This window comes from Haliotis rubra, unplaced genomic scaffold, assembly GCF_003918875.1.
Source record: "Haliotis rubra isolate DU_JTF1 unplaced genomic scaffold, ASM391887v1 Scf33, whole genome shotgun sequence".
NCBI lineage: Eukaryota > Metazoa > Mollusca > Gastropoda > Lepetellida > Haliotidae > Haliotis > Haliotis rubra.
The window spans coordinates 414,553-427,247 of record NW_025767002.1 but is presented as its reverse complement, the minus strand read 5'-3'; the positions used below and the strand labels follow the sequence as shown (position 1 = coordinate 427,247).

Below are 12,695 nucleotides of genomic sequence, written 5' to 3'. Positions count from 1 at the left end.
AACAAATGCTCTTCCACTTTTTCTTTTTGTGTGCTCAAATCAATAAAGTCCAAGTACGTTTGCTACCATTAAAGTATTTCCACTGCTTTTGCACCGACATTAATCATCGCATATGAAGGCATTATGTTAAAATGACCGGTTACATGAAAATTGTATTTTTTTAATCCCCTCCCAAGTGGATATTTTGATTTTTCACATCCAAGTTTCTCAAGCATGGGTGACGAGAGATGTTCTAATTTAAGCAACTATGTTAAATATGCGATAAATATTCTGTTTATATTTATCTATCTTTTTATGACAGTACACCTGTACTATTTTAGACATTTTGTGCGTTTATATGTGTGTGTGTGTGTGTGCGCGCGCGTGTATGTGCGTGTGTGTGTGTGTGTGTGTGTGCGCGCGCGCGCGTGTGTGTGTACAGAGAGGGAGAGATACAGAGAGAGAATGGGAGGGGGAGGTATTAATCATTGCACACTTAGCCAATATGTGAAAATGACCGATTACATGAACATCTCGTTTTTTTGAAGAGGGAGAGATACCGAATGGCAGACATCATAAGTGTATTTAATATCAATTGTATATAAAAGGGTTTCCATTACTTTTTCCCCATTTTGGTTATGATCCGGTTATGACACTGGGTGACATCCAACTTTTGTTGATTTGTGCCTGGCTCTATGCACAAGGCCACATGCCACCATTACACATACATGTGATCCTTCTCGTACCGATAGGATGAGTTGTTGTGTGGGGCTGCACGTCACATCGGCATTATTCCAGCCCTATAGTGACGAGATCAAGTCTGCATTCAGAAAAAGTTTAAGTACAAAGTCCAAATGAGTTTTATTTTGAAAACATATATATTCATTACATTATTATTTAAAAACAGAAAATGTCGTAGCACCAAATTCAAAAGCAGGCAATTCGCCATTCACATGACATAGTTACAATTTATGAAACAGTTCAACTTCCCTCAGTTCGTTAACAATAGGCATTGCCAACAGTTGGCGTATTGCGATAAGTATTGCAATATATTGTGAAACAGTTGGCGTATTGCGATAAGTATTGCAATATATTGTGAAAGTGTAACACATGGGTTAAGGTAATGAAATTACTGTTTCCTTTCTTTTGAAACGATGCCACTGGCCACTGACCACTGGCAGGACTCAGATGTGATTGTACAAGAGATCAATTGAAAATGTTTCCAAATTAAAGACTTCGCTCTAAAGTTTGGAACTCGAGTAAAAGCGTCAGTCACTCTGCAGCGGCATCCGCCATTTTGGTTTGTTTATCCTGACAACGATGCCGGCACCAATCTACTTTTTTATTTAAATGGTTTAAAAGTCACGCAAATGCAATTATATGACCAATTAAACATCATCAAAACTATTAATGTATAATAATGTCAAGGAAATATAAATGGTATTAGTAGTTTTGACTACATGACGAAAATTACCGATCGTAACGGGAGAAACGGTTCGCGAAAAGTGTACCGCAATACATGTATATATCGTATTGTGATGTTCGAATTGCAATATACCGGTTAACCGGTATTATCGCCCACCCCTAAATGAGATGCCTGCTCACGGGAAAATAGATCTTTCAGATTTCTCGCATCATAATGTGAATCCCTTGCAGTTGCAAAGTCCGCACAGTGAAGCAGAATATGCTTGATGGTGAACACTTCAGGTAACAAACTCTACATGTCATTCGGACTAAAACTTGAAATCGCTTAGCTGATGTAATATATGCAAGTCCATCTACATGATCTATTCCCATGTAGAATGTTAGTTTCACTGCTCTTTGGCCATAACATTGCAATACGTGGAATAAAAAATAGTGTCTGGCAAATAAACACAAATTATTATCTCCGGTTGAACTTCATTTTATCACAGGTCTCGTGCGCGTGTTAAACTTTACTCTTTAAACTTGGAGTTCGCTGAAAGTCAGATTCCAGAATAATAGAGTCAGGGTGCGTGACTCTTCAGTGAGTGTCAACTCTCGGTGTGATGAGTCAACTAATTCCCATGCAGTCGACTGAAGTGGAAGAGCCAGTCTGTATTGAATGAAAGACCGCCTCCGGGGTGTAGTGGTTAGAGCGTCCGCCCCGAGAGCGGAAGGTCGCGGGTTCGATACCCGGCCGCGTCATACCAAAAGACGTTAAAATATGGTACTTGTTGGTCCCTGCCTGGCGCTCTGCATCAATGGATACAACAAGGACTTGTCGGCTCGGAGTCAGTATAATGTGTCTGAGTGGGGTATTCATGCTTCACTGCGGCATGGTTCTATAAAACCAGCTTCAGTCTGGGTTAGTACAAGCAGGCGCACTTACACATACACACGCATGCACGTCGTCATATGAGCGAAATATTCTCAAGCACGACGTTAAACCCAATATCAACTCACCTCACTTAATGAAAAGTCGGCTCACAGGTTAGGATTGGTCTGCAGTAACCATGCTTGTGGTAAGAGGCGAATAACGGGACTGGCTGGTCAGGCTCGCTGACTTGGTTGACATGTGTTATTCTATGGTAATTGCGTAGATCGATGCTCATGCTGTTGATCACTGGATTGTTTGGTCCAGACTAGATTATTTACATACCGCCATACAGCTGTAATATTGCTGAGAGCGGCGTATAACAACAAACAAACGAAAAACAAAAACAAGTCAGCTAACGCTTCGTAAACTAATCCAGTTGTAAGAGTGAGTGAGTGAACCGGGTTTGACGTCGTTTGAACCGTTTTCCAGTTGCACCACCAATGTGTGAAACCCATTCACGTTACCCATATATCCCCCGCCAACCCAATCCACACTCCCCCATGTAAAGGCTGAAATATTACTGATGGGGTTAAAACTATTCTCTATCTCAATCAAGCCATCCACCCACCTTCACGAAGAGTTACGTCAACAGTTTCTTTTGGATGGTACCATGCACTCAGCGGTTGCGCGTCCTCCAGGAGCGGGTATCCAAGTCAGTATAGACACTGAGACGGACAGAGACCGACAGAGCTATGGGAATATCATAATGATTAAAACCCACGTTTACGTCATTACGATGCACCTGTGTCTTTTTGTGATTTGTGTAATTATTTCTGAAGTGTGTAAGTCTGTAATCAAAATAGTTCGAATTTCTGTTCTTTTCATCGTCATCATAATGGATGTAATAATGTAGTTGCCATGTGCTGTCACTAACTAGTGTGCCGCTGAATTCACGGATAAAGAGACTGTTCAGAACACTTCCACGCAGGTTTGACTGGATGTGTTAATAATACCTGATATCTGGTGGTGGTGGTGAAATTGGGTTTATCGTCGTGCTTGAGAATATTTCGCTCATATGACGACGTGCATGCCTGTGTGTATGTGTATGTGCGGCTGTTTGTACTAGCCCAGACTGAAGCTGGTTTTATAGTGCTAGCCCACTGTGATACCATGCCGCAGTGAAGCATGAATACCCGACTCAGACACATTATACTGACTCCGAGCCGACCAGTCCTTAATGTACCCATTAATGCCGAGCGCTAGACAGGGACCAACAAGTACCATATTTTAACGTCTTTTGGTAAGACGCGGCCGGGGATCGAACCCGAGACCTTCCGGGTCATACCCGATATCTCCCTAAACATAATGCATGTACTGAAAAAAGAGGTTCAAATCACTTTCTTACCCAAGAGTGAGTAAGTGAGTAAGTATGTTTTTCACCGTTTTTAGCAATGGTCCAGCAATATACAAGACACACAATGTACTCATGTGGGGAATCGAACCCGGGTCTTCGGCGTGACAAGCCAACGCTTTAACCACTAGGCTACACCACCGCCGCCCCCCCCCCAAGACTCTACAGTGATCCACTGACTGTAGATTCATATGGTAGATGGGGCGGTGGGGTGCCTAGCTCGTCACGCTGAAAACCCGGGTTCGATTCCCCACATGGATACAAACCCGTGAAGATCCGGGCTAGAAATGATCTTCAGTAAAAGATACTTGTCGTAAGAGGCGGATCCGGTGGTCAGGCTCACTGACTCGGTTCACGACACATCCTCATGCTGTTGATCACTGGATTATCTGGTCCAAGCTCGGTTATTTACAGACCGCCGCCATATAGCTGGAATATTGCTGAGCGCGGTGAAAAACTAAACTCACGCACTCACTTACATGGGTACATTGTGAAGTCCATTTCTGGTGTCCCCCGCCGTGATATTGCTGGAGTATTACGGCGTAAAACAAAACTCACTTGCTCACTCATACGGTAGATATATCTACATATTTATCGTTACAATTCATGTGTAAAATATAACGAAGACATTATTTCAGTTTAAACATTTGTTATTTTGATTAAAACAGGATTGAATTTACATTAGGATTTGTTTCTTCTAAACAATTTGGTAAAACGACGAAAGAATGATTTTGACTTTTGTACATTTTGTTTCTGATTAAAATTTTCGATCACACTGGCTGTACAGAATGAGAGATCGCTTTGAAGGAGTTCACGATGTCTTGTTGACGTATTGTCTTGTTTAGGAGACACAATGTGGTCAAAGCACGAGGTCTGTGAAACCCCTGACCTCTGAACAAGTCCAACACCCTCTCCAGCTCCAGAAAGTGCACACAGTCGTTCAGCTCTCAACATGTCCACCTCCTTCAACAAGCGGTCCACCTGCTCCCTGAGGGACACTTTCTCATCGAACAGTTGTCTGATTTGTGTCTTGAAATGTTGGTTCTCCATTTTCAGACATCTTGAACGGAGTCGAGCATCTCGTAGGTCAGCCCGGAGAGTGTCCACCTCGGCCAGGACAGCCGTCAGCTGCACACGGAGCTCGTGCTCCTTGACTTGTTGTTGGTCCTCTTGACAACAGTCCCATTGGAATGGAGGCTGGGGACGAATAGGTCTTGGTTTTATCGTGACGTGTTTGGGAACCGTATCGTGGAACTCTGAATAATGATCGAACTGAGTGTATATCCTGATATTGTAGGATTTACGTATGTAAAAGATAGTGAGCGAGATGAAGACAACCACAAATAGTTTCTCCTGTCAAGTGAACAACTGTAAAATATCTCACTGACTAAAAGATTCCTTGATCTTCAAAAAACACACCAACAAGCCTTCATTCAAGTATTTGTCATGTCTTGCGATGCAACATTCTTCATTATATCACGAGCAACACCGGCGTCCAAAAAACGTATGATGTCCAAAACATATGATGGATTCTATGGCAAGTCTGAGACATCAGCCTCAGGGGCGGATACAGCTTTTTGAGAAAAGGGGGTGCACACTATTGAGAAAAGGAGGGGTGCACACTTCATTTTCACCCGAGTTTCAATGGTCATTTAATAAACTTTCAGGACAAAAGGGGGGATGCGCACCCCTGCAACAACAACAACCCCCCCCCCCCCCTCTCTCTCTCTGGATCCGCCTATGAGCCTATATGCATTCAATGAGTAACGGTTGATGCAGAAACTATTATTTTCTCGAATGAACTTGCAAGAATATGAGAATTGAACGGATTCAAAACAAACACACACGAAATACGAAAGTTGAATGTATTTATGACACACACACCTTTCAGTTCTCTGTGTGCAAACCACTGTGCCACCTCGGAATCAAACCCCTCACACTCGGACATGGTCAGACGTCTGGCGACTGGTTTTGGTTTTATTGTGACGTGTTTGGGAACCGCATCATGAAACCCTGAAATAACAATATCTGGATTTAGTACAAAATCAATCCAGTTGGAAAGTGAAACCAAAATACGGCATATACTTCTACACTGTATAATTAAAGAAATGGTAGGATAAAAGTGGTTGATTCTGAATTGTCTTCTAATTGAAATTGGAGGATTGAACTCTATTATCATTTATAGGACAAGATAACACTTTATTACCCAAAAAGGAACCAAGAAATTTCTTTATTCAAAGAGTGTATGTAAGCCATCGGCCTATAATACAAATATTACATATTTGCAGCCATATTTGATTGGCATTGCTTTGCAGCATAATAAATAAACACTGCTACATTTCTGATGACAAACGTATTGTTTGAGGTCATCAATATATTGAAATTTGACAAAGAGTGAGTGAGTGAGTTTAGCTTTACGCCGCACTCAGCAATATTCCAGCTATATGGCCGAGGTCTGTAAATAATCGAGTCTGGACCAGACAATCCAGTGATCAAGAGCATGAGCATCGATCTGCGCAGTTGGGAACCGATGACATGTGTCAACCAAGTCAGCGAGCCTGCCCACCCGATCCCGTTTGTCGCCTCTTACGACAAGCATAGTCGCCTTTTGTGGCAAGCATTGGTTGCTGAAATTTGACAAAGAAGGGTATGTTTAAAACGTGGCAGGAATAAATTAAGTGCCCAAAGAACTGTATGCAGTACACACTTAAAAGAAATGGTAACCGTTTTGAATATATCCATTATCACACATAACCAGTGATATCTAGGCTTATTTGTGTATCTACCCGTCTCAATATTAAAGTGATGGGAACCACAACGAAACTGTGTAAGAACAATGCGAAATTTACTAACGTTAATAACACTAAGCTATGGTTCCACAGAAAGATTATACTTGAAAAGAGAACATGAATAGGTTTTAGAACTTGATGAGTTATGCCATTCTTGATGGGATATAAAAAAGTTATGTTTACATCAAACAGAGCACGGCATGATACAATAAAATATGTATGCCAATTTCGATAACAGATGATTAAATGTGAACAAACATAAAATTAATACACCCATTCACACGCATAATACACACCAACACATAAACTGAAGCACAAAAGAAAATACCCACCCGATGTTTACCATATATGTAAAAACCCAACGTTTTTGTGACATACGTGTCACAAACATTGTGCTCGTGTTGGCTAAACACCACAGACAGCATACCCAATTCCGGAGTTGTAAGGCGCAATCAAAGATTTGTCAAAATTATTTCTTTGTTTGTTTTTAAAAATAATCCCTCCAAATCCAAATGTGTACTTTATTTTGTACGTCAGTATATTTCCTTAAACAAGTCATATATGTACACTTTTCTGTATTCCTATAAACCACATACACTAACTCAACAAATTTACAGACATATCAGCATCCATGAAAGTATATATTTATAAAAATTCAAATATTATATTTCAAAGGTTTTGTTTAGAATTGTAATGCTACAAGGGATTAATATGTCCTTGTTCTGTTTGACCTATGACAAGGGACATTGAAACGTCTTCCGGATGGCAAAAGTGAATATTCAGAGTTGACTCATAACGACGCTCACCTGTCGGTTCTGTACGTGCAAAACACTCCGCCACCTCGGGATCAAACCCCTCACACTCGGACATGGTCAGACGTCTGGTGACTGGCATAATCTTGAGATAATCTCGATAAATGAAGAGCGTACTGCAGAACTGCTGTAGCTGGCTGAGACAATGTCAGACAATGGCCTGACAATGTCACAGTATCACCGAATGACGTCATAGCAATGACTAGTCGCTGTAGATTTCGCTGTCCTTCGTCCGGCTGAAACACCTTCGAAAGATGTCGGTATATTCCGGTTTGAGTACGTTCCGATTGCTACATATCATTAGATGCTCGTTGTTCTTTGGCATAATTTCGATATTTTCTTCAAAACCATCATCATATCATGGGCTAATATCAATTCATTAACAATCTTAATCCAAATTCTGTTGTATTGAATTGGCGTTTTTTTTCATGTATTCTTTGTTCCTAATGGATGTGTAGTCTTGAAGGACTATAGGATATCATATTACTTACTATACAGTATTCGAATTGCGACTGGGGCGGTGGGGTAGCCTAATGGTTAAAACGTTGGCTCGTCACGCCGAAGACCCGGGTTCGAATCCCCACATGGGTACAATGTGTGAAGCCCGTTTCTGGTGTCCCCCGCCGTGATGTTGCTGGAATATTGCTAAAAGCGGCGTAAAACCAAACTCAGTCAGTCAGTCGAATTGCAAGTGTTTTTGAATATTAATGCCTTGAAATTTCTCTTTGAAAGTATGCCCTTAATTGTATTGTATAGCATTATGATCCACTGAAGCGTTGGATCATATTATGATCCACTGGAAATGTATTTGTCACACTCCTAGAGATCGGTAGACATGTCGACCGAAATAGCTGGAGGCCGATGTTTGACTGAGTTTTTAAATTAATTATTTCAGCTGATTTGAAGAATTGTCACTCAAAGTAGCCTGTTAGATATACTACTGTTTGATCAATTAGAACGGTTTCAAATGTAACCAAGCTTTATTGACATAAATCAGACATTTTTGTCAGTGAATCATTTGTTGGCCTCTTTCTTTGCATCCTTCGGCGAAGATCTAATAACCAAATTTCGTGTTTTAGGTTCCATGGGTACTATTTTCCCTCTTATCCTTGACCCATTCCCTATTTTGACGTGTACCACGTGTTCCCGTGTATGTTCAGGTGAACCATTGACTTGCCTGTGCATGTGTTTGTGACGAGCGCCACCGGAGGGGCAGGAAAATTTCCACATTTGGCCAACACCTGGTATCACTACTCTGGTCGTTGGTTGTCGGTTTCTCTGCACCATACACAAGACACGAGTCATCCCAAGTTTGTAAATAATATGACAATTTACTTTATACAAATGACGAGGGCCACAGGTGGACAAGCAGTCTGTCTCACGGTCCCTGAACCGCATTATTTTCTCTTCCGCCAAGGCTTTTCTAACGCCCTAAATAAAGCAAGTCTAGATTTCCCTGTTCAAGATTATTTTATGATAAACTCTTATCTGACAATATTAAACCTCATATTTGCCTAAAATGGGAAAACTTATTTTATGATATTGATTTTGATTGGCGTATTTTTTTAACTATTTGCAGAAAGAATTTGAAAGATGTAAAGATTTTAGACTTTAAATTAATTTTTTTGCACAGAATTATTTATACAAAAAGAGAACTTATGAAAATGAAACTTGTTGACCAATGCAGCTTTTGTAATGTTGATAGTGAAACTTTATGTCATGTATATTGGGAATGTGTTGTAACCCAAACCATCTGGAAGGAAATTGAAAATTGGATAATCCAAAACATACAGGGTAGCCTATTGGTTAAAGCGTTGGTTCGTCACGCCGAAGACCCGGGTTTGAATCCCCACATGGGTACAATGTGTGAAGCCCATTTCTGGTGTCCCCCACCGTGATGTTGCTGGAATATTGCTAAAAGCGGCGTAAAACCAAACTCAGTCAGTCAGTCAGTCAGTCAGCCCATCTCACTGGGACAGCTTTTCAATTTAAAATGGTCTCATCATGTATCTGCTGAAATAGAAATGGCCTAAAATATGTTTCCTCATTACAAACGCTAAAGTACGTATTACCTAGATATATCCTTTCTAGTATGTATGAAATGTATATAAGGCCTATTTTAGAATATGCCTCTGAGGTTTGGGATAATTGCCCTAGCTTTATTTGTGATAAACTTGAAATGTTACAACTTGAAGCAGCAAGAATTGTAACCGGATTGCCTAAATTCGCTTCTAGATATAGTTTATTACAGTGAAATTGGTTGGTTGGTAAACTTTGTACATTCTACAAAATTGTTAATATGCAAGATCCTGATTACCTGATAGATTTACTTCCACCTTTTACTGAAACCATTTCCGGATACAACTTGCGTAACAAATCAGAGTTGGCTGTTCCTAAATTTCGCACCTCATTTCTTACAAAAGTCATTTATTTATGATTCTGCAAGTCTACGGAATGCTCTCTCCTCTACAACAGAATGTACAAATTCATTATCATCGTTTAAATCAAAGTTACCTGAAAACAAATGACCAAGTTCCAAAATATTTTCTATTTGGTGAAAGAAAGACATATACTTTACACGAAGTTAACACATTCCTGTAGTTCATTACATGCAGATCTTTTTCGTGCTAATTTATCAGAGAGTAGAGTTTGCAACTGTGGTGCTCCTGTGGTAGATGCTCACCATTTCCTTTTGAAATGTGCAAAATGAGTCAGCTGCCGTGTTGATCTGAAGCAAGAGTTTGAACTATCAAAAGTTCACATAGACATTGATACCATTCTTTACGGCAACCCTGCTCTGCCAAAAACTATTAATAAAAATATCTTTAGCCGTGTGCATAACATTGTTATAAATTTGTTATTGATTCCCCCAAACACACTTCTAATATTGACTTGTGCAATAGACTCTGTTTTAGCAGAGACTTCTCATGAGCCATGGGCATGTTTCTATTTATAAAGAGTCATATCCACAGACGAGAACAGAATTCCAGCTTACAGAGCAGATAAAAAGGTTTTCATGTAAAAGTCCTTCATACAGCTTCCTACATATTCTGACCAAAATTACCAGAGTACGTGTATATATTGAGGACGCATGCATGGAAGTTAGAATTCACTTACTCACTCATTGCTTTTGAGGACATTTCTCATAGGTAACATTAACTGTCATATATTATTATGTCGTAAAATATTAAAAGACGTTTAGAAAGTTAAAGAAAAACATTTCGATACAATTTGTTCCCATTTCAAGACATGAAAGATTGAATCGGAAGAGTGTTCACGTTGACATATATCAGTGTCGTGAATTGAAGTCAGAAGTTAGAAAAGATTCTGAACTTTCATATTACATAGCCTTTATCAAACGTTTCTCTAACATGCTGCTACTTTACTGAAACATTATTCAGGGTGGCCTTCACTGTACTCACTCACTCACATACCTGTCACACAGAAGGGGCTTTTCTACCTACTAATGTTTTCAACATTCCAATCAAGCAAGCATATATTTACAGATAAAAGAACAATTGAGAAATGGACAAACAGCATCGATGACAGTTCACAGGTCAAATAGGCCAGAAAAACGTGAGCACGGCTCACTAATAACCCTGACCGTGACTCCCAACTTCATCTGTACAACAATTAAAATTATTAGTCTTGCCACATAGTAGATCTGTATCAATCGTTGTACTGCACCTTTCCTATAAACAAAATGGTCATTACCCAAATCTGAAAATAATCAACTTAGTAAATAATTGTTATTGTCAGCAACTTTGACTGTTTTAGAGTTCAAGGGATGCATTTTAAAACATTGAAAAATTAAAATGGCAAAATAAAACTTTTCACTGCATCTCTCCTATAGATATGGAGGGTGATCCCCAAATTTGAAAACAATCCATTCAAATGTGTTGAACAAAATACTTTTCAAGTTGTTGGTTGAAAACCTTTTAAGTTCAAATTTGTAAATTGCTGTAATTCTGGAGACAGAAATATCAAAATCATAATTTCCATTGCATTAAGTTTCTTTTACAGGTTTTGGGGTAATCTTATGAATGATCAATAGATATGTGCTAATAATATAATGATGTTTAGGAGAAATATCGACATTATACCACTTAACAAAAATCATCTAATGATCATTTAACATATGTTCAGGCTTATATCTCGCAATCGGAACAGAAATGTGAAATGCCAATTCACTGATGACAATATCACATTGCACACAGTTCAAATAATCCCTTCCAGAAAATAAATTCATTCTTCTGTATCAACTGTTATGTTTCTACCTTTTTCTTATCTTCAACCAGAGACCATATAATAGATTATATGGTCTCTGATTCAACACAGAAGATGTATATGTGCTTTTGTAGGCTTATGATTTGATTGATCATATACTAAATTGGATTATTGCGTTTCCAGAGTTCCACGACATGGCTCCCAAACACGTCACGATAAAACCAAGACCTATTCGGCCCCAGCCTCCATTCCAATGGGACTGTTGTCAAGAGGACCAACAACATGTCAAAGAGCACGACCTCCACGTGCAGCTGACGGCTGTCCTGGCCGAGGTGGACACTCTCCGGGCTGACCTACGAGATGCTCGACACCGCTCCAAATGTCTGAAAATGAAGAATCAACATTAAGAATGAACCTTACTACATCAAGAGTTATCTCCCTTGGTGTAACAGGCGGCTTCCTTTGTTGACATGGCAGATTTGACAGAAAAAGAGAAAAGAAAGCTGGTTACAGATGATTTTGAAAGGGTGTGACTAATGCAAAAGAGTTAGCTAGTAGACATGACATTCCTCTGTCTACAGTATACAAAAACGTTGAAGAATATTCAGTCAGGGGTTGGGATTGAGTACAAGACAGGGGCAGGGAGGGCAAGGAAGTTCAGAACTACGGATCAACGGCGACTTGGTCAGATTGAGAGTAGGGAAATTGAAAAGCGTTGAGAATATCAGAAATGAGATGATTAATAGAGGAAGTCCTCAGGTATGTCATGAAACCCTTCGACAAAAATTACAAAGACTTAACTGGGTGAAAAAGCGAGGAATCCCCTCACCACTGATGAACGGTGCACAAAAAAGACGTTTAAACTGGTGTAGGGCTCACGAAAATCAAGATTGGGATAATGTTTGCTTTTCTGATGAAAGTTCTGTCTGGCTTTTTTCGAAATGTGAAAATGTGGAGAAACGATACCTTGAAACTTATCTACCAACGCCCAAAACATAGCCCGAAATTTGACATGAGGGGTAGGATATCATCACGTGGAGTTACGCCGTTGTGTATTTTCATTTAGCTTTGTGAAATAGTAGGTCTGTATAAAAAAAAATGTTGTACTGCACCTTTCCTATTAACAAAGAATCCATTACCCAAATCTGAAAATAATCAACTTAGTAAATAATTGTTATTATCAACAACTTTGACTTTTT

The 12,695-nt window shown here is 39.6% G+C and overlaps 2 protein-coding genes across 3 annotated transcripts in view; both read right to left on the bottom strand.

Annotated features, from left to right (window-relative positions):
• LOC124284136 (bifunctional heparan sulfate N-deacetylase/N-sulfotransferase 3-like) overlaps window positions 1–2,994 on the bottom strand; it is a 40,681-nt gene extending 37,687 nt beyond the window's left edge. Inside the window, 1 exon segment of the mRNA XM_046720195.1 lies at window positions 2,886–2,994. The gene's annotated coding sequence lies outside the window, so the exon portion shown is untranslated.
• Window positions 2,995–4,304: 1,310 nt separating this feature from the next.
• Window positions 4,305–7,411, bottom strand: LOC124284122. Of its 2 annotated transcripts, XM_046720180.1 has the most exons (3): window positions 7,264–7,411; window positions 5,553–5,681; window positions 4,305–4,924 (listed from the first exon to the last, which is right to left on the bottom strand). In XM_046720180.1, exons 1-3 carry the CDS (start codon window positions 7,349–7,351, stop codon window positions 4,350–4,352), a joined length of 792 nt encoding a protein of 263 aa, XP_046576136.1. In that variant the 5' UTR covers window positions 7,352–7,411; the 3' UTR covers window positions 4,305–4,349. The 2 variants fall into 2 exon arrangements, with proteins under 2 accessions (XP_046576136.1, XP_046576137.1); XM_046720181.1 differs by lacking the exon at window positions 5,553–5,681.
• Window positions 7,412–12,695: the final 5,284 nt, after the last annotated feature.

Coding starts and splice junctions, on each gene's coding strand:
- LOC124284122 (XM_046720180.1), bottom strand. CDS start 7,351: ATGCCAGTCACCAGACGTCTGACCATGTCCGAGTGTGAGGGGTTTGAT. Junction 5,682..7,263: donor TGCACGTACAGAACCGACAG/GTGAGCGTCGTT, acceptor TTGTTATTTCAG/GGTTTCATGATGCGGTTCCC. Junction 4,925..5,552: donor TGCACACAGAGAACTGAAAG/GTGTGTGTGTCA, acceptor ATCATTATTCAG/AGTTCCACGATACGGTTCCC.